Genomic DNA, 21,811 nt, shown 5'->3' on the forward strand with positions numbered 1-21,811 from the left:
GTATTTCAAATGGCAATACTGAAGGAAGAAAGAAAAGAAATGGACTCATTTTGCTTTCTGACTGCACATCTAGCTTCATTTGGAAAGACTTTGAGGTACCCTGATGTAAACCTATAGCCAGAATGAGGTTCACAAAGCTAAAATCAGAGCAAAGTTCATGCAGCAGAGACTCATTCAGTATTTCCAACATCTAAGAGATAACCTGCTGTAAGTTATGGGGCTAAATGAAGGAAACACTGAGTTTGCATTAATTACCAGATCAGTAGCTCAGGATACCTGATGGTAATATTCACAGTCCTGGAGTAAACTGAAAGACATTTAACAGCTAAAGACAGAATAACTGTGTAATTCCAGTCCTGCAGAAGCTTCTGTGCTTTCATGGTTGGCAGGGCAGCTCTCAGCCATCCTCCTCCTGCCGCACTGCACTGCAGCTCTTAAAAAAAACAGGAGCGTTCATCTTAACCCATCTATCTAAAGAAGCCTTGAGTACTCTAGAGTACTTGAGTACTTGAGTTTCTAGACAGACAACGGGAATTTCAATTTACTTAAATTTTTGAGGAAAAGTCTAAGCTTTAATAAAAGTTTCTCGGTTTGCTAAGAAGCCTGCTATGGGATTTTTCTGCTGTCAGATCTGGAGTCTGGTTTTCTGCCTGCACTCTCCACTAGGAAAGAGTGAAAGACATTTTCTAAGCAGTTCTAGCCACAGGTTCTTGGGATATAAAAATACCTCTGTGCATGCATTTGAGTGCTTAGAGTGAATAACCTGCTTGGTACGATTACAATTTCACTTTATCACAAATTTGACTCACTAGGATCATTTGGTGAGTAAAGAACAAAAAGCAAGTCATCAACTGTCTGAGTATTAAGGCCATTACTCTGGCCTGCAAATTACTTTTGCAAGGAGAAGACAAAGAAACAATTCTCTTCTGGCCTACTTTCTCAGAAAAATATTCAGAAATAGGTAAAAATAGACCAGGCACAAACTTTTCAGCATCATACTTCTCCAAATGACACCTCTCATAGGGCACACATTGCTCAACAGACTCAGCCACAACAAGTACCAAGAAAAGAACGTCAGGAAGATACATGAACCAGACACAAAAATGAGAGTCCAGTTACATGTCAGGAGCAGGTACAGTTGTATTTCAGCTGGATCCCTGCCTGTACAGGGATCCTTGTCACCAGAGGGAAAACCTTATGTACGAATTTCCAGCTTTGGGCTTAAGAAAATGTTGCCCTAATGTGTAATAGTGTTTTAAGCTAGTAAGAGCTTTGAGAGCAGACTGTACAGTCTACCATGTGATCACTTTACAGTCCTGCATTCAAGACAAGTCTGCCATGAGCTCACCTCTGCCATCCCTTCCACTGGCTTCTGTTTGTCCACTTGGAGGATACCATTCTTTGCCGTGCGGGACACTCGCAGTTCATGCCACTGACCCAGACTGACAGGTTCTTCACTCCTGTTTTAAGGGCAAGAAAATTTTCAAGCATGTAACACTGTGCCTTTCTGATACTCTGATGTTAAAAAGTCAAGTCCTCTGGGATGATTTTCTAAACAAAAAATAGAATATCAGCCACAGTGATTCTTCCCTTATACGGAAATAACAATCTTCTGAGTCCCATCAGCAAAGACCCTATTTCAAGAGGAAATAAAAAGCACTTTAGTTTTATTTATAAACGAAACGCTATCATCAGCACACACTTTAGCTACCTCTGTGCTAGCTTTTCTGCTCAGCCATTTATATAGTGTAAAAAAGAATTTTTGTCTCAGCTGTACATCCTCATTTCACTAAAAGCTCCCCACTTAATGGTCGGTCTAGCCCCACATTCTTCATTCTCTTTTAAAACAGAACTACTTTGTGTTGGCCTATCAGCTCCATTTATGCATCCTGTTACATTGACATCTACACACACACGTGCAGCCCGGATGCTGTACATAAAAGGGAAGTAATTAAAATATGATCCTAATGATGTGATGAGATCTTCGCTAGGAACAATAATCCCCAGTTGTGCAAAGTATTTACCAGACTCAAAGGAAGCATTTTTAAACAGTTCTTACAATCTTTACTGGCACAGCACTAACATGAATAGCAGCCTGTGTAAAGGGCAAAACCACATTCCTCTTCACAAGTTCTATACATCTTTGTATCTTGTTTCCAAATGTCATTTTACTGCACTGGATAAAACATTTTATGTCTAAATGAGATGTTTCAGCTTTCCACCAGGACCACTGGAAACTTGTGTTTGATTGACCAGCCAAGCTGGAGAAATCAGAACTGTGGTATCTAGGAGCCCTAAGACTCCTAGCTTCCAGAACAAAAATACAAAATTTTGGAGGGTGAAATCAGGTTTTGTATTTTCAGGACATTTACATTTAAAAATTAAAAAACCCCAATATTTTGAAATTTAAAAAATGGGGGAAAAAAGTAACTTTAAACATTGAATCAATAGCAATTCAACTGCTGATTAGAAATTTATACAATTTTGAAAATGTGAAAATAACAAATTCTTTTTTTTTTCCCTTAACATTTTAACATGAGTTCAAAAACCTTTCTGTTGTATTTTTTTTAATCCTTCAAATTTACTTAAAGCTCATTTTTATCTATTTTGATGATGGCAAAATCACTTCACACTTCTGAATGACACGTGATTCAGAAAACCCCCATAAAAAATACCATCAAGCAACACCAGTCACTTGCTGTCCTTCTTATGTAGCACCATTTAGGGTTTAATTATCTTGGATAAATCAATACCTAACAGAATCTAATCGCCTTGAAGAAGCCAATATATACACATAAAGGAACAAGGTAGGTTTGGCTACATAGTAAGTAGCAATACAAACATTATCTCCTCTGCTGCTTAGGTCATCATCATGCTAACCCTTCTGCCTTGCTAGATTTAATTACAATCAGGGATGATTAAGCCTTGCAGAGTCATCACTCCAGAGCTGCAAGCTACTTCCTGGAATCATGGGCTTTTTGAAACCAGCATGAGTTTGGAGAAACCTTCTTCTGGTGTTTGAACACCCCTGGCTCTTCACATGCTGTGGGGTTATTTTTTCCCATGTAAACCAAAGCTTAAAAAATACATCAGATCATGAAGATCTCGATCCTGCAAACGTCCAGCCAAGGAAAATCCCAGGGAAATCCCAACAATTTTTCCTCTGAGGCATTTCAGTGCTCTGGTTCTGTACCTGTCCACCTGCCCAGCACCCCTTCTCCCTGTGGAACCCTCAGTGCATGCTGTGCTGATTCCATCCTGGGATACATCAGGAAAAACACAACCCTCACCAGCATCAGCTCTCCTGCTGCTGCGGACAAACATAAATAAGCTTGCTTCATCCTATTTATAGAGATATTATGGCAGTGTTCTGATTATATTATAATATCTAACACCCTGGTGGTCCTGTGGCAGAGGTATCAGGATAACCAGTGCCATACCCCCATTAAAGACAAAGAGTAGGCATGGAGCAGCTTGATGAAGATAGACTTTTAAGTGGACATTGACCAGGCAGGCATGAAAAACAAGGAACCTATGTATCTTATTTAATTGCTGACAGAGCTGTTGACAGGGTGCAAGTTCCACATGTTATCTGGAAAACAGAGCTAACAGGACAACCTGACAACTTTCAATGAAGTCTGATGATCTCATGAGTCTCTGATGGTCTCACAGCTCTCTCACCACACTCTTTTCCCCCAGTACAGGCAGCTCAAGCATCCAGCTTGCTCCTCTGCTTTCTAACAGAAAGGGGAAGTTTCCACTCCCAGGCACATGCTTGTGGCTCTTGCCACATTTTATAACCCTACATATCCATCAAACTTTAGTACAGGGTGTTTTGAAGTGCTACAATATTCTTGGAAGAAAAGAAAAAAAAGTCTACTTTAATATCTTATGGTTGCCAGTAACAGGAATTAGAAGGCTGCAATCAGTAAAGATTGAAGGTTGTTGTAAGAAGGGCTATTCTGAGTTGCAGAAAAGGTCTCCGAAATTAGCTATTTCTGCCACTTTTCAGCAGGAGAATAGAATAGGGCAAGTATTAAGTGATTCTTTCCTTGATATATCCTCCCAGCTTCTGGCAACTTGTCATTTAGCAATTTCCTTAGTCAGAGGCTGCATCCGTACAATTGTGTTTGATCTCCCTCAATGCAGCTTTCTTCAAATTTGTCCATTTTTTTTAACCTATTTATAGTTCTGGCATCTGTAACTTGCTGTGACAATTAGTTTCCACAACTTATTTATGTACTGTCTAAAAAAAAAAGCCCAAACCCAAAGAAAAAGGTCTTATTTTGTTTGGTTCCTTATTTTCTTTGAAGATTAAAAAAATACAGAATACACATTAATACCATTCATAATTTAAAAACCTCTACCACACTTCCACCAAACTCCTTCTTTTAGAAGCTGAAAGGTCCTGCTGTATTTGTGGAAGCTGTTTCATTCCCTCTCCTCGATGTCAAAACTCTTCCTCTTCTTGATTTTGTTAATTTCTTTTGAAATTAAGTGACCAGAATAGCATTGAGTTTTAAAGACAGGCTGCATTGTGGGCTTTAGCAGAGGCATTCTTTCTTATTCCATGCCTAATAATTCTCCTCATTGTACTTAGGTTTCTGTCTTTGCCTCTGAGCAGTTTGCTGCTGCTCCCACAGAATTATCCACGATGACTCCAGGATCTTTCTCTGTCTGACAACATTAAAACTGTTTTTCACAGCTGTGCATTGTTAGGCTTGTGCATTATTTTGCATTTGCTCCCTTGAAATTTCATCTCTCATTTTGTCATCTGAATGGGTTTGTTTGCTTGAGCCCTCATTCAGTGTAAAATCAGTACATTTCTCCTAATCACACTATAGTCAAAATTCCTGATGTCCATCCACAGGAATCATTGGTATGCAAGACTTGCAGACAGTGTACACATTTTGCATAAGCTTTATATAGATTATTTCTAAATATCAGGTCAGCTTGGTCAAACTGGCAGCCTCCTGGGCCACATCCAAGATACTGAGTGCCTCTGTTCAGCCTGGTGCCTTTTCAGAAAGCCCAGAAACAGTTGCCCAGAGACTGGGCATTCAGTTACACAGAGAGAGAGAGCAGCGTTTTTGAGGCATTTCATTGCTTCTATCCTAGATATTAATTTTAGGATGCAATGAGTCATTCTCAGAAGGTCTCCCTGGGAACCTGGGTGACTAGTTTAAACCATATATTTATCTTAGACGACTTATATAGACTGGATACTAGCCTCAGGTCCCTCAAAAAGCAGCACTATGAGGACGTGGAGGGACCCGGAGGCAAATCTTGCGCCATCTCCAGCCTGGCACCTACTGCTTGGAACTGGAAACCAGAAAGGAGGATGCTCACACAGGTGCCATTATTCTGAAATCCTGTGGCTAGAAAGTATATGCATGAAATATTAATAGATCCCCTCATTAGCTACCCTGCAATGTCCCAGGGGCAAGAAGGGAATCACTGCAATACTCTACAGACACAAAATTAACATCTAAAGTAAGATAAAGCATAAAGCTTTGAAACATAAACTGATGTAGGAAAAAAATCCCATCCCCTTGAACACATTTCTAGTGCTTTTGGCTCTTTAGAAGTAGGCACCAGAGACCAAGGGGCTCGCAGACCTTATCATAGCATAGACTCTTTCTAGCCCACTCCTCTCCTGATCAGCACCATGGCACTTCTGGGAAAGAAATATAAGCAACAGCATTTACCTGATAACAGCTGTTCCTGAGCCACAGTCGAACCTGAACTCCACGTAACCAGCCACCATGTTAATGGAGAGGAAGTCCTTGCTGTCTGTGTCGTAGCTGTACAAAAGGACACCAGTCTCTAAATCTGGACGAAATGTCAACTCAAACTCCATGAAGGAAAGGTAATTCTGTGGTTCCAAGGGCCAGGGTGTGCTAGCAAATGATCTTAAGGATTCGTTGAACTGAGGTATGGCCAAGGTGAGTGCTGGAAATCCAGAAATCACAAGCATGTCACTTGAGGCTCAGACATAAAGGATTGACTCCTACCAACCAGTGTCTGTTCCCTTTGTTAAGTATTTAAAGCTGATGCTTAGCAAAACAACCTGAAATATTTTTCTTCTAAATTTAAAATATTTTTTTATCCTAGCCAATACTGCTTAATCCCTTCCTTTTCCAGGGACATATTTGTACTGTTAAGCATTGTGTACTTTTTCCTTAGTGATTCATAAAAGTGTTTTTTAAAGTAACAAGCATGCACAGAATGGGTGGTGGCATGAAAAGTGCTATAGCACAGAAAATAATGCTGCATGTATTTTACTACTTGTGTCTCTGATTTTAGCTGGGAATTGACACTGTGTACTTTACATTTCTAAATATGCAACTGACACTGGTTTTAGGAGAAAAGTGTATGTAGAAGGGTATTTTTCAAGAATTAATGTGCAGCAGTAGAATGGTACATTATTTTAACTTCTGAATAGGAATTCTGAGATGCTCAAGTACAGTTAGTATAAATAAGCAAAGAGATTTGAGAATCACAGATTATGTAGAAGCTGGATGTAGCTCCAGAGCAGTAAGGGAGGGGTTTCAGCATGTGACTTGAAAAGGATGAAGTAACAAGTACTCTCCTCTGTCAGTGTAACTGAGCAAGACCTCCTCGGCGTCTCTAAGTGGAAAACACATTGAACACTGAATAACACACACAAAGAAATAGAGGCATCCAAGCATCCACTCACCTTCCTCACAGTGATGACCTTTAAATCCAAGAGGGCAAAGGCAAATGTAAGAATCTGCTTTGCTTGCAGTACAGGTGCCACTGTTTATGCAGGCTGCCTCATCACAGATGCCACTGCTACACTCACCTAAACACAGGAGGCAGAACATCGATTTATCGGAGAAGTTTGTCAAAGAAGATTTATTTGGCTGTTGATCACTGCAGCTAACTAACACAATTTGATCTTTTGCCTAGATTCTTTCCCAGTTTGTCAAATGGTGTGCAATTTAGACAACAGAACTTGATTATTAGCAATTTTTTTTTAATACCAGACCAGCAACAGACTTTATAAACAGCAAAAAAGTAGCCCTTACTAACAAAACATCACAGATGTAACTTTCAATCATTCCCTGGATTAATTATCGTCTGCTCTTCTTCCTATCTATTTTCTCATAAAATTTTCTCTAGATTGTTTACAAGCACCAAGACTTGTTTAATTTCAATTATTTAAAGTGCTTCTTTGTTCACTGTAAATTCATGCCATGCTGAGCATGTGAGGTGTTAATCACCATCAACTAATCTTATTAGCCAAAATGAGGCTGTCAGCCCTCTTGTCCACACTAAAAGGGATCCATATCATCAACATATGGGCTTTTTAAGACACATCCCCACCATGCTGGCACATCAATTTAAATAACAAGGAAATTATTTCTTCTTGCTGGAGTCTAGCTGAAATTGTTGGAGAACAAATAAACACCCATTTACTTCTTAAAACTGATACCTATAAAGTCAGATCATGCAGCCAGCAAATGTACATCTGATTGAAGTCCTTGTTGAATTTATTTTCTCCTTTATTTTAGTTTCTGATCAAATAACCCTTTCCTTGTCAATAGTAACAAACTGATTGCATACATTAAGAAAGATCAAGTTAGACTTTTGTGATGTACAACCGTAAGCACACCATATGGAGGGCCTTAGTGTTTAGGGCACACTAAGAATTACACGTTTATTTTGAGGTACATTGAAGAATCACCTCTGAGATGACAAAGGTTTCATGAGGCAGCTCTGACAACAAACACTGGGGAACAGTTTTGTAATTGGAGGTAATTGAGAGAAGAGGTGATTGAGAGAAGTCTTGAAAAACTATTGCAAGAAGAGCCGATGTCCTTTTTGTTTTGTTTAAACACAAAATGCACTATGATTGTAAGGACAGGTTCCAGAGCAGGTCTCTACACAACTTCAAAAAGGTTTTGGTGTTTGTACAGCATCAGCTTCACAGTCTGAATTCCCATTCCAAAGCCAGAAAGAAAACCACAGACAAATATGCAGAAATAAATGGCTGATGGAAATGTGTTCGTTCATCCCAATCACTCTGCTGTCCACAGTGGAATATAACCTTTTCTCACTAACTCAGGACAGAAGCAGTAGCAACTCACAGGTCATCTGGTACAACTTCCAGACTTGTCTCATACTGCACATCTACAAATCTCCTGCCAGGCTCACTTTTTCTTGTGTGGAGGGAAGGTCTGAGTACAGCAGCTGTGACTCGAGGGCTAACCCAAGGAGCACAAACTAAATATACAAGTCCCCTGGGAGGGAAAAAATACTCCTTCTCCATCGAAGGGGACGGTTATATCTGCCCCATGTCCAGCCATGGGATCAGGGGTGCAGGCAGTGCTCACTGAGCTAACTTTCCCCCTTCTGGTCTGCCACAAGTGAACCAAAGCAGGACAGGTATCTTGTCCCTCAGATCCTTCATATGCTCACCAAACACCATGACACTGACAGCACCAGCTCTGTTCTACAGGCAAGGAAACAGAGCTAAGACGTGTAAACAAGGATCTCTATGCATCAAGTGTAAAGACACAAACAGAAAACCAAGACAACACTCATCTTTGCTGCATCTGCTGCACTGTTAATGCTGGCAGTATGTTCAAACAGATCAGAGTTAAATAGAGTCTTTAAGAAACTGAAAAGAGCAAGGAGGGTAACAGCAACAGGGCAAGTCACAGGATCACTAGTTGGAGAAACAGCTTGGACTGGAGCAGTCTGGGTACTTAGGGACAGGCTGCTGTCCCAATGTCCCAGAGACTTTTCACAGCCTTCGGCCAGCACAGGTGACTATGCTGAAGACGCAAACCACAAGTGTGATGTCTGCATGTGCTTGGCTGCAATGGCAGATGAAACAGGAGGGAAGCTGCAGCTGGAGTCCAGGGTCCTGCCATCCCCACTCCAAACCCCGAGCACTGCCTCCTCTTTTGGTCTCTCAGCTCACAGTCCAGTGGAACCTCTGCTGCAGCCAGCAGAGACAGCACAGGGAGCAACCCCTCTCCTCCCCACCCTCAGTTCAGTGATCCATGTAGCACAGAACCCCTGATTTATACACTGTGCCAACAGAAAAAAACTCCAAGAGACTGACTGGCAAAATTCATCCCTCAACCCTAGCTGACTTTACTTGCAATTTTTTTAAGTTAAACTAACATGACCTATTGTTTGCAAGTCTCTTCTGGTACAGTTTCATATAAATGTGTCCAGTCACACAAGGACAATAAGGCTCTATCAGTCAGTTTTGAGTCACACATGACAGAGCATTTATTTTCATCGATGTTGATTGTTAATGCAGTAGTGTGTGGAGCATTCATGGATGGGAATGAAGCTAGCTGCATCCCAAAAGGCAATAAAGATTAGGGCTCGGAGAAGTTCAGCAGGGCTTTCATCTGTCTAAATTCCATAAATTCTCACTCTATCGTGAAATTACACTCTGCTTCCAAAATCTTACTCTTTTCAGCAGCTGTTTCTTGGGCCAGTCGGTTCTCCCTCTACATTGCACAGAAGTTTGGTCATGGTATACAGAGAATACAGAGCAATTGTTAAGAAGTTCCTCATAAATCATTTCCTTCTTGGGATGTCAAACACACAGCTACAGAGGAGAAGAAAGATGACTCTGTGGCTGATGCATGGCATGAAGAGTTCAGTGATACGAAATCTATTTCTTACTGTTACCATTTGCCTTCTGTCTTGGGTTTACTCTTAAACTGTTTAGACTGGGAGATCATTTAAGAAAGGATTTTGTTGCCTTGCCTTTTTTCAAGTGCTCATTACATAGATAAAATAGATGGATGAATAAATAGACTACTGGTTCATTAGCTTCCCTACCTCTCCATCTTTTATTCTGTGAAGAGAAGATAATGTTACAATAGCACTTCATAAAGCTGCTGGAAGTATCTATTCCAAGCTATTTTTAAATCATACCCAGACTCTGTATAGCAAAACAAAGGATGGTACACAGGAAAGCCTACATGTTTCAGCTGTGGTTGGGTGTAATACAGAAAGCCCTCTGTAACAGTCACTGCTTTGGGTCTGAGAGATCCATGTATTACTTTAGACAAACACAATGATGTCTTTAGGCAAAATGCACTTTGTTGGGTCCATATTGTTTCACATGCAAGCTCAGCATACATACTATTGATTTCTGATGACATGACTGTGTCAGTCAGGGGCATGAAGAGGTGCCCTGAGAGATCCTGGCAGAAATACCAGGAGAGTTGTAATGATATCTGCAGCCCAGACCTCACTGTTTGCTCATGAAAATGGTTTAACTATTTCTTGTGCACTGTAAATGTGTCCACAAAGGGTTTACCTGAGCAAGGTGATGAGCTATCCCACTGCAGACCCAGCAAGAGCAATGTGCAGTAGCACAGAGGAAAACCAGGCCAAAAATAGAGACCTCTCAAACCTGGACCATCGTTCAATTTGTCCCCACAGGACAAAAGTAACCCCGGGTTAGTGGCTGATTAAAGACCCCAAACCATTACACTTACCAACATCAGCACCACTGAGAGCTTTCCCTAATGGCCAGGGTCTCATATCAATTATCTTCCCATTGATGCTCAGGGCCTGGACGCAGCCCTGGAAGCCGCGGTTGGTGCCGGTGGCTCTGACCAGCCAGTACACGCTGGGAGCGCCACCGACGTAGAAAGGAGTCTGGAACGTGATTTTACTGTATTGGCCCTGAAGGGAGAGCAGAGCACAGCATGCTGTGTAACAGATACAACACAGGAGAACTCATTAAGCCACAGTGGTTTGCAATCAATTTCTTTCCTCCATGAAGAATTGTGTCAGGGAATATGTGGGCTGTTCATCGGTAATTCCTTCCCATTAGTCATTCCTCAGATCAGCTTGCCATTTGAAATGAATCTTTGGCCTCCCACCATGATAACATGAACTACTAAAAGCACAATAAAATAGACTAAAAATCACTGTGATCTGTCTTCTACTGAAATTTCTTCCTTTACTTTTGCCAAAAATTATTTGTCTTCTAAATCCTAAGCCCTAAGGGACAGAGACCAATGAGACATTTTCTTTTGGATGGAGCCCAGCAAGTGTTTAGGACTGAATAACAATGAAATAGAAAAAGAATAGGAAAAATCACAACTTCAGTAGGGTTCTGCTCACTTTGCCAGTGCTAAGTTTACTGCCCATCTCTTCTTTTTTGGCATAAACAAGTCTGTAGAGACCCACACATACAAGTTTACTACCATTGCTGCAGTGCCCAGGAAAGGACATAAACCATCAAAAAACAACAGAGCCTTTTTGAACCATTGAATCAAATTCTATGCTACCATGGCCAGTGGAGTTACAATTCCTTCCACAAATTGATCAAAATATGACTTTTACCTCCTACTCAACAGTTCTTTCAAAACCTCACAGAGAAGAAAACACGCAAAATTCTCAGTTATTCAGGGCCAGTTTCTACCAATGTGTGCTTCTGACAGCACCGACCTCTAGCCTAAATGCTTTCTGGATTTTTCACCCCTGCCGTGCCCCCATAGTGTTTATAACAATAAATTCTATCACCTTACCCTTCATTTTGCCTATCTAAATAAGCTCAGGTTATTGAGTCTGCAGGTGTTCACTTGCAGAGTGCACTACAGAAACTGTGCACATCTCTCCTGATTCACATCTGCCCTTTGCATGGCCTCATAGCATTGGTAACAGAGAGCAACACGACACACTGAAATTCTTTCCTCTGTCATTTCCAGCTGATGAGAACTCAATGCACTGCAATTTTTTCCCTTCAGTGCCTGCACATGAAAGTGGAAAGTAATAGGATGTCTGAAGCTGCTTTCTTTTAGGGCTAGGGATGGCATGCTAATAGTAGCCATCAAAGGAAAGACATCTGAAACAATTTGAAACTGCCTTTTCTTCCAGTGCCTTAATTTTGTTTTCTCGTCTGGCAACAGAGCAGTCAAGGCATCTTCCTCTATTATATTTTATCTTGTCAGCCTTGTATGAACTTGTTGGTGTTAACATAGGTCAGAGCAGAATGTCCATCTCCACTACTATGCTTAAATCTATATCCAGAATATGCACGTAATTACACCTATGTAGGTGTTCCAGAGGTGTAATACAGAGTTTGTGATACAGAGAATTACAAACCTTGTGTGGGTATATGCATATTTTACATAAATATATACTCGTATACACATATGCATCTAATTATTATGTCTGAGGAGGCAGAGCAGCTCTTTGAGGCTTGAGAAAGAAAGTAATCAGGGACAGCAGCAGCTGTACAATCTGGTAAACTTCTAACAGCCTGTGTTTGAAACTGGCATATGGTAGCAGAAGGGTGGCAGAGCAAACATGGAGGACAACAGGAAAACCATGATGGGATTCAGCCCTGAGATATTTATCTCTGTGATTTCTAGACTACTTATTTGTAACAGTAGTCTGTACACTGATCTAGTTCACTAAATGTCCTACCACCAATAAATAAAACTGCACCTTTTAAATCTGATCAGACCTCTGGTGGCAAGAAAAAAAATGTCATCAAAACCTTGAGAGACCCCAAGACTGAGCCGCAGGGACAGGATTACCAACCTGAGATTTTCCTGTCACTGGAGCATTGCTGTCCATCCTGAGCCAGCCATTCACCCCGTCTCTGAACAATGTGACACTGTGCCAGTTCCCCAGCTTGATTTTGTTTTCACTTGTTATGACTCCAACTCCAGTGCCACAGTTGAACCTGGGAGCATTGACAGAGTGGGCAAAGTGACAATCTTACATTAACCAAATAACCAAAAGTTGGGTTTAGACCGCAAATATTCTTTTTGCACTTGGGAACCTCTCTGTTCCTCACTGCCTAATAGCACAGAAAATTAGACAGAAGGTCTATACCTATCTGTTCCAAATTTCAAACTTCATTATCTGTCTTTCTGACATGGAGAGGATTTTGCATTCTCTCCCCATACCAAGTGCATTGCTAAGCTTGCCAACAGCTGGAATTGTTTCAATATGGAGTGTATTACATCTGAGTTCCTGCTATCACAGTAATTTCTCCTGGGAATTTTTCTAGCTCCCTGGTGAAAGGCAGTGCTACATTAATAACTCTACTAATCTATTTGAAACTCAGTACTGACTGACAAGAAGACCTCCTGGAGAGCTGAATGTGCACAAAATGTGCCATTTCCCCTGATTGTCATGCAGTGCCAGGTGAACAGAAACACAACTAAGGCACATCACCCACCTTGTTATTCCCCACTTTCAAAGGACTAAGTCTCCCAAGGAAGGAGAACCCAGAGATACTCTTTCACTCGCTTCATATTTATCAGACTGCAAGAAACACTCTACATCTTCATTTAATAAACCTGCAACTGTCATCTAAACAAGGTGTATTAGAGGAAGTTTCTGGCCCCTTGCTGGCATTATATCCTATATTTTGCTACATTATCTACAAATCTTTTGCTGTGAAGCAAAAACACTAAGTATAGTTTAATATACCATCAGCTTAGCAAATACGGTGGCTCACTGGCATTTCTGGTAACACAGGTAAGAGCCCAGACTAAAGCTTTAAAGAAAACTTATCATTTTGCCCTTTCACTGAGGTCCGAATAGAAGAGCTCAACAGGGCACATGTTCACATACTAAAAGATGAGAGAAAAAAGTATTAAAGAACTCTTAAATGAAATTATACTGTCCATTTTGTGCACTGCATGGGGCAAAAGTCAAAGACACTGGAGATGTCCATCACACAGAGCAGTCCCAGGAGGCAGCAGTAGCCCCTTCTCTTTACATCAGATTTAGGATGGAGGTTTTACCTGAACTGGAGACTACGTCGGATAATTGCCAGTGACATAAAATCACCACGACCATGTTCATTTTCTCCACAGTACAGCAGCAAACCATCTTCAGCTTCAGCCTGCAATCATTGCATCAATATGAAAAATCAAAGCCTCACAATTACAGACAAAAGCAAGCAGCAGTGGAGGACTTTTTCCAGCAAAGGGTCATCATTTTTCAGATTGAGTTTTTAACTTGCAGAATCAGAAATTGTCTGATCAGTTTTCAATCCTGCATTTGAAGAACCTAGAAAATCACTGCCTTAATGGTTAAAAATTTAAGACCATCTCTTAAATTATGATACTATCAGACCTGAAAAAAAGCCTGAAAGTATTAAAGACTGTCAGACATGTCCCGTACAAGACCCCTGAGCAAAAAAGTCTAGCAAGAATGTCCTAGTAAGCCTGGTAAGTGTAAACACATCAGACTCACTGCACATGAATACAGACACCCTATTTCACATGTCCCATGAGACTGACACTCCTCAAGCCAAACAACCTGTGCTGGCAGCATTTCTCCATATGTGCATAGCAGCTGACACAGTGGCTTTTTGCAGCCATCCTGCATTTTAAAATGACAAATTTCCAGAGGAGTGTAAGATCACCATGTGAGGCAACAGACTGCTGCTGCTTTATTGACGATCTCCTACCCAGACTGTGAGGCTGGTGAATCTGCTGTACATGGGAGTGAGGGTGCATCCCAGAGCTTGGCCACCCTGCCTAGACTTGGCAGCCCTACAAGTGCTGTCCATAATGAACAGACAGCACTAACACAAGCCAGCGTGGGATGTAGCCCCACTTTAGACCCACATTTTACGTAGTATGGTATCCTGAATGTATTAGCAGCCTGTGTCCCAAACTTCAGAGGTGGAAAATAATACCTACTTAAATCCTGGAGGGTGGGAGAGGAACTCTAGATACAGGGCAGTGCTTTGCTCAGTATGACGGGATCATAGCTTCCTAGACACAAAGATACTACCTACTGCTTCCAAACTCTAATTCACAAAAATTCTGGGTGTACTTCAACCTGTAGCTCATCCATGTGACTATAACCTTGCCAACATACATTGCTGCTAGTCCACAACACAAGTATTACTAGTCGCAGGGATCCTCTCTTGCAGTGCCTACCAATATTGGATCAAAACGCTTCAGCTGCTTACAAATTTCATTTACTTTCACTGAGGGTTAAGCCAGATCTTTACAGATGAAGGTTATTACAGGTTCACCAGAATTACATTACAAGACACACTGAAGCTAAGTTATTGTTCCATTGTCCACTGCATCAGAATAAGTAAATAAAATTTAAAATGACTATGTGAGAATTGCTTAAACTTACCCTGAATTCAACGGTAATTTGAAATGTCTGATAGGATTTTTTCAGTGGTTCAAAGGTGATATATGAGTAGCCAGAGAACTGAGGATACTGGATACTAACGTCTGAAAAGCAAAGAGGGAAGCATGTTATTTAACAGTTTTCTTTCACATAATAATCAAAATACACATTTAGTGCTAGATAACATCAGGTGGAAATGCAAGGCAGAGTTCCTCCAGAGACAACCATTAGTCAGCAGCAGTCAACAATCAGTTAATCTATCGCCTTGTCTTCCTATTACTTTTTACAGCAAATTCCTTTATTCCCAAGGACCTGGTGAACTTGGAAAGTAACAGGATACTCAGGGCCAAATAATGCTCGATAGTTTAATCACAGGATTTAGAGGAAATTTCTTCAGGTTTTCATCCTTTTTATAGAAGACAGAACCCATCAACTTTATATTTATCTTCTTTTAAGAATTCATTTAACAAAGAAAGGACAAAGTAATTTTCTGTTCTGCAGGATTACAAAAACATACATGGGAAACGTGGCCAGACTTTAGGCAGCATTACTCACTGCTTCTCCATAGCTGCTGCATCCAGCATCTGGAGAATCACTGGATGTCTCATAACAGCCCAGCAGCTTCCAGCACTTCTCGCAAGTCAGCTCAGGGCAGAAGCTAAAGGGAGCGATGGGGAGAAGAGAATCCCTGCAGGCATCTTTCCATCCCTGGCTGCAACAGTGGCTCTTTTCATTGCTCTTGCCAAATGACATTATCAACCCTCACCCTTTGTTGTCTTATGTTAGACCCTGACCCTGAGAGAAAATGAAAATCAGACATGTTTTACTGCTAGCCACTGTCAGCTGTAAAATAACCTTTGTAGCTATTTTTCCTAAGAAGCACTGGGGACAGACACAGTTTCAGGACTGAATTCTTGTATTTGCAGTGGATTTAAGCCTGATGAGGAAGGAAGCATGAGGAGTCCTATTCCTCTTTGCTATTTGAACACTGAGTGTGTTTTTCTCACTCAGTTTTTGAATCTGGATAGAATTCTCTCAGCATTTTTGTTTGTAAGGCATACATTTTAGGCTGAGGTGAAGGAGACTGGTGCTATAAACCTGAACACAACCTCAGCAGAGAAGATTTAACTCATGTCCTGATCAAAAGCAGAAATGACTGGACTGGAGTGCCATGCAGCTGTTGAATGTGAAGAAAAGTCTGTTTCCATTCAGATTAATATACTATTTAACAATACTGGCTGCTGAAGATGAATTCAGCACAAAGGAGTATCAGCACATGATGCTACCACTTACTCTGGAATAACACTCTCCCCTGTGACAAATGGAGGGCTTGGATTCATGTTAACAAACCGCTTTACTAGTTGTATATGGCCATGTCAGTTCAAATAAATTCCCAACCCTTCATATTTGATCAAGGCCTAAAATCACATCTGCAGCTGTTCCATGTGGCTGAGTCACAGCATATTGTTTTCAGAAGGAGCTCTCTTTGTTCCAGCACTCCAGTTTGAAGAAGATAAAGCACCCTCAGTGTCTGTATCCCTGATGGATGGCACTGTGCAACATGAAGGTCTAACACTACCCTGTAGAAGAAGCATGATGCTCTGCTGTACAGCAGAGTCCTGGCAGATCAGATCAGCATGCAGAGGGATGGATGTACCAGTTCCTTCTTTGCTGAAGGGACAGCACCACCACAAACAATGGAACATTTTCTTTGCATGAGCCCTGGCATTCTTCTGGCCCCTTGGTCCCCAAACCAGAAGAAAAATTACTTTGGGGGGGAAAAAGGAGATCTGCTTATAGCCTGGTGAGAGAATTGGACCAGCTCACCCGGTGATCTGCTCAGTGTTAACCCCGTAAAAGAGTGAGTTTAGGTCTCTAGAGGGAAAGAACAGGAAGGCAGCAAAGGAAGAAGAACCAAAAACACCAGTTCATGGCAGCTGAGCCTCCTTCAGCTCAGCAAGCTCTTGCTGTGGCTCAGCTGCCCTGAAAAGAGGCAACAGGATGGGTGGCAAGTCGTGACAGGGACAACATACCTCCTTACACTGACTACAGCTTTCAGGTCTTACTTTCTGAACTGGAGATGAGGTTTTGTTCCTCCCTTGCCCCAGCTAACCTGACATGAGTGCTGCCCTGCAGAACTTCTACCATGAGGAAAGCCTCCTCTGGAGATACTTTTACAATGGGAGCTCTGTCTCACATCCCTGCTGTGGGACCAGCATCACCTAATGGACCACACTGAAAATGGGGGTGGTTCAGGGCTCCAGCTGCTGCCAAAAGGCAATTGTCAAAGAGTGGCTGAATGTCTCTGCTGGATGCTGTAGGTGGCATGATTAGATCCTGCTGTACCTGGGTGATTACCTGCTCCATCACCCCCTGGCTCTTAGGTGGGGGAAGGAGGCTTAACCTCCCCTGTGCATCCTTACACAGGTTCTGCATTCAGATTTGTTAAAGAGTAACTAGACTTTTTCTCACCTCACTGAGGAAAAAGAAGCAAAGGGGATGATGCCTGAACTGCTATTTGCCACTGGAAGTTGCTACTGTCCTTAGGGATCCATTAAGCCCAGCTGGCTATTCCCAAAGCACACATTGGTTGGTTCATTGCAAAGCTGCTCCTTGACCCAGACGAAGATAAGCCAGCAGCAGTGGGCACACGGAATCCTACCTTCCTCACACGTCTCCCCTGCTTTGCCCAAGTTGCAGTGGCAGCGTGAGCCACCCCGGTCGTAGTCGTTGATGCAAAAGCTGTCTGCAGAGCACACAGCCTCGTCGCAGGACAGGTCGAAGAGGCGCGCGGCAGACGACATGCTGCCCCTCCTCGCTGCCCACGCCGTGGTCGCCCTCGCTGTGGTTGAAGGTCGTGTGGTGGTAGGGGTGGAAGTGGTGGGTTCAGAAGTGGTTGTAAGGACTCGTGACAGGAGCCTGGAACTAGAGCCTGGTGTCACCTTAGTTTCAACCAGAAATTTTCTGTTGCCTCCCTTAATAGCAGGAAGTGGTCTGAGCTGAAAGGAAGTAAAGATGTACCAATTCAGTAAAACTAAAATGCTATAGGGAAATGGAATTAATACCTTTCAAAATACAGATCTCAGGCAACAAACTCACCCTCAATGAAGAAACAGAAGTGACCACATTGCTATATCTGAACACACAGTATCTGATATTAAACTTCTGGACAGGACTGGACACTTCAAAATATCCAGACTATAAAGAAAACAGAAGTGTCAAAGAGAAATCTTGACATTTACCTCTTCTATATAAATGTCGTAGTCTGAATCATCAATATCAAATCCATCACCATCACCAGCCACTGTGTCTGTGATGTACCGATGTCCATAGCTTCCACTTCCTAACTCCTCAGAGCCTGAAAAGACATAATGGCATACTAGTTCATGTATTTTTTTCTCTTTGCACACAGAAATTCAGATCTCACCACCCCTCAATTCACCACACTTAAATCTGAAGTGATGCTAATGTTCATCCTGTACAGACAATGCAAGTGTCAGTCTGGAGATGGCAAATGCTGTCCAAGTGATATACACAACTTAAAACAAAGTGAAAACCTTAATTTAGTCACTTACTAGATGACTAAACAAATAAAGCAGGCAAAGCTCAGTTCTCCCTCTGCAAACTGACTAGTACTCATCATTTTTTCCAGGACAAAGGTTGCAAACTTTTTTGGCATGAACAACCTTCTAATGACTGAACTGGTTTTAGGATAAAATTTTCTCTTTTATAAATAGTCTTATATCTGCCTTACTGGCAGCCAAATAAACTAGAACAGCAAAACAGATGAGCACAGGTAGGGTACACTCTATTTAGGACTTAATCCACCTCCACTGACTCCCAAACTACTCAAATTAGTGTCCTATGTGTATCCTTAGACTATTTTTTAAAATACAATTCAGCACCATGAAGAATGAAACATGCACAAACATCTTCACCCAGCGCATCATCAGGCACTGGAAGAGGCTCCCCAGAGAATGGTCACAGCATCAGCCTGACAGAATTCAAGATGCACTTGAACAATACTCTCAGGCACGCAGTGGAATTATTGGGGCTGTCCCATGCAGGGCCAGGAGTTGGACTCAATGATCCTTGTTGGTCCCTTCCAACACAGGATATTCTATAATTCTATGACCATTCGTTTTTCATGTACATAATCTACCTCTGCCTCTTCCTAGAGCACCAAACTGGGCTGAGACTGGACAGTCTAAACAGTAAGGGGATCCTCATTTCTATTTCATAGAAAATATCTGTACTTTTCTGCACTTTACATAGCAAATTCTGCTTAAACAATGGTTTGTGCTTTTTAACTATTATTATTTAACAGGTCATAAAGAAAGATGGTAAAAGCAACCACATCACTACAGTGACCTGTTATTTCAGCAAGGTTGAGAACAGACAGGTATCTTTTAACCATTAGAACAACAGACTCATGTATCTGCTTTTTCCATACAATATCTTGCCATCACTTGAAAACAGCATTGGTAACCTTTGGTTTACAAACTCTCTCCACTGAGATGACCACAGCTGCTCGTTTATTTTAGCAGCCATAAGCTGTCCATACGTCTTGGCAGTCAGCAAGTCCTTTACACTGCAACATGCAGAGATGCAAATTCTTGCTCAGCAGTGTCTGTCTGCAGAAGGGAGACTTAGAACATGCCACCTGATGGTCATGAGAGCTTCACTGCCTGTAATAAGAAACCCAATGGAGCCAGAGAGGTTAATGAGGCTCAGCAGACTTTCAGAAGGAGCAGTGTGGGCACAGTGCTATTGGGCTGTTTGAGTCAGCCTAACCGGAATCAGCCATTTCCCAGCTCAGTAAACAATACAGCAAAAGTGTTTCACTAACCTGATACAGTCAGGAGTGTACTTATCTAAATCTTTTTGTACTCGCTGCTCCTTTGCTGTGATTGCAAACCAGGAGTCCTTGCTGACAGTTATGAAACCAAACATATGTGCACCAGAGTTGAATGTGTGCCCTGGCTGGCTAACTGGCTACTCCATATGTTTTGCAGGGGATATTTATTAATGGGCTTTGCACATTACATCAGCTTACAGAAAAATTAGAGCAAAATAAGTAGAGGTCAAGAGGCATACACATGCAACAAAAACAGCATGCTGGACTGGGACAGAATGTGCATAACTTTCCACTCTAACATGTATACCTAGTCATCTGTAAATAATACATTTTAGCTCTATGTTAAACAGAAGTATTGAGTGCAAGTTCTACCAAATGAGCTAAGCAGAAAACTCTTTTGTCTGTGACTGGTAACGAGATGAGGCAAACAGGACAAACTACATCCAGATTATTTCAGCTACTGACTGTGAATGCACAGGCAAAGGACTACTGTTAGACAATCAGATTGCACATTTATGAACTGCTACCAATCCTGCAACCACTGGAAAGAATTTTACCATATTGAAAACAACAGGTACTATCAAAACGTAAACTAAACCTCTTACTCCTAGTATTCACTTTTATAGTCATCCAGGTTAATCTTAATCACCATCCAGGATAATTTTACTCCAGATGGGAAGCTAGGGAGACTAGTAGAGTAGAGTAGAGGAGAGCAGAGCAGAGCAGAGTAGAGCAGAGTAGAAAAAGATGCAGCTGGAAGGAACCCACAATGATCATCTATCAACCCGCATCTTCTACCCATCACTGCATTAGAATCCCCTTCTCCAGCAACAGTGATTCTGAAAGACATGCATTTCTACAAAACTATTTCATTGTGTAAAACCACAGAAGTATGCACTACAAATATGATTTGCAATTAAATTAGTTTTATATAGCCTAGTTTTGTGAGCAGTGTGGGATTACAAGGGTGCTTCCACAGAAGCTGCTAGAAGCTCCTACTATGTCCATCAGAACCAATCCCTGATAGCTCCAAAGATGGACATGCCTCTGGTCAAGGCTGGGCCAATTAGAAGTGGTGGTAACGCCCCTGTGATGACATATACAAAAAGAAATAAAAACAAAGTTTGTGGCGCAGTTTTAATTCCATCCAGAGTAGGAGGTGAGAACATGTAAGGAGAACAACATGCAGACACCAAGGTCAGTGAAGAAGGAGGGGGAGGAGCTGCTCCACGCACCAGAGCCAAGATACCTCTGCAAACCCTGGTGCAGCCCATGGTGAGGCAGCTGTGCCCCTGCAGCCCAGGGAGATCCATGGAGATTCAGAGATCCACCTGCAGCCCCTGGAGGAGCTTCATACTGGGCCAGATGGATGCCTGGGAGGGGGCTGTGAGCTTGTGGGAGACCCGTGGAGAGACAGCCCCTGCTCCTGGGCTAGAGCAGCCTGTCCTTGAAGGACTGCATCCCTGGAAGAGTGACCCAGGCTGCAGCAGTTTGAGGGACACTGCTGCCTGTGGCATGGACTCACGTTGGAGAAGTTCATGGAGAACTGTCTCCTGTGGGAGAAACCCCACTGTGCAGCAGGGGAACAACTCTCCCTGAGCAGCAGAAGAATCCATGGGTGATGAACTGACCACAACCCCCATTCCCTGTATCCTTGCACTGCTGGAGTAGGAGGTAGAGCTGGGAAGGAGGGAGGAGTGGGGGGAAGGTGTTTTTAAGGGCTTGTTTTAATTCTCATTATACTGCTCTGATTTTGTTAGTAAAAAATCACACCATATCTCTAAGCTGAGCCTGTTTTGCCCATGACAGTGTTTGATGAGTGAT

The 21,811-nt window shown here is 42.0% G+C and overlaps 1 protein-coding gene across 3 annotated transcripts in view; it reads right to left on the reverse strand.

Moving 5' to 3' along the window:
- The window catches only part of EGFLAM (EGF like, fibronectin type III and laminin G domains), an 83,817-nt gene that overhangs the window by 13,668 nt on the left and 48,338 nt on the right, over positions 1-21,811 (reverse strand). For all 3 annotated transcript variants that reach the window (XM_085043823.1, XM_085043822.1, XM_085043824.1), the window contains exons 8-16: positions 18,372-18,487; positions 17,792-18,128; positions 15,133-15,233; positions 13,776-13,876; positions 12,559-12,703; positions 10,500-10,689; positions 6,701-6,826; positions 5,709-5,952; positions 1,349-1,460 (exon numbers count right to left, since the gene is read on the reverse strand). In XM_085043823.1, the coding sequence (XP_084899949.1) occupies positions 1,349-1,460; positions 5,709-5,952; positions 6,701-6,826; positions 10,500-10,689; positions 12,559-12,703; positions 13,776-13,876; positions 15,133-15,233; positions 17,792-18,128; positions 18,372-18,487 (1,472 nt within the window). The remainder of the gene's footprint in view (positions 1-1,348; positions 1,461-5,708; positions 5,953-6,700; positions 6,827-10,499; positions 10,690-12,558; positions 12,704-13,775; positions 13,877-15,132; positions 15,234-17,791; positions 18,129-18,371; positions 18,488-21,811) is intronic.

This window comes from Lichenostomus cassidix, chromosome Z (genome assembly GCF_008360975.1).
Source record: "Lichenostomus cassidix isolate B80296 chromosome Z, HeHo_3.0, whole genome shotgun sequence".
Classification (NCBI taxonomy): domain Eukaryota; kingdom Metazoa; phylum Chordata; class Aves; order Passeriformes; family Meliphagidae; genus Lichenostomus; species Lichenostomus cassidix.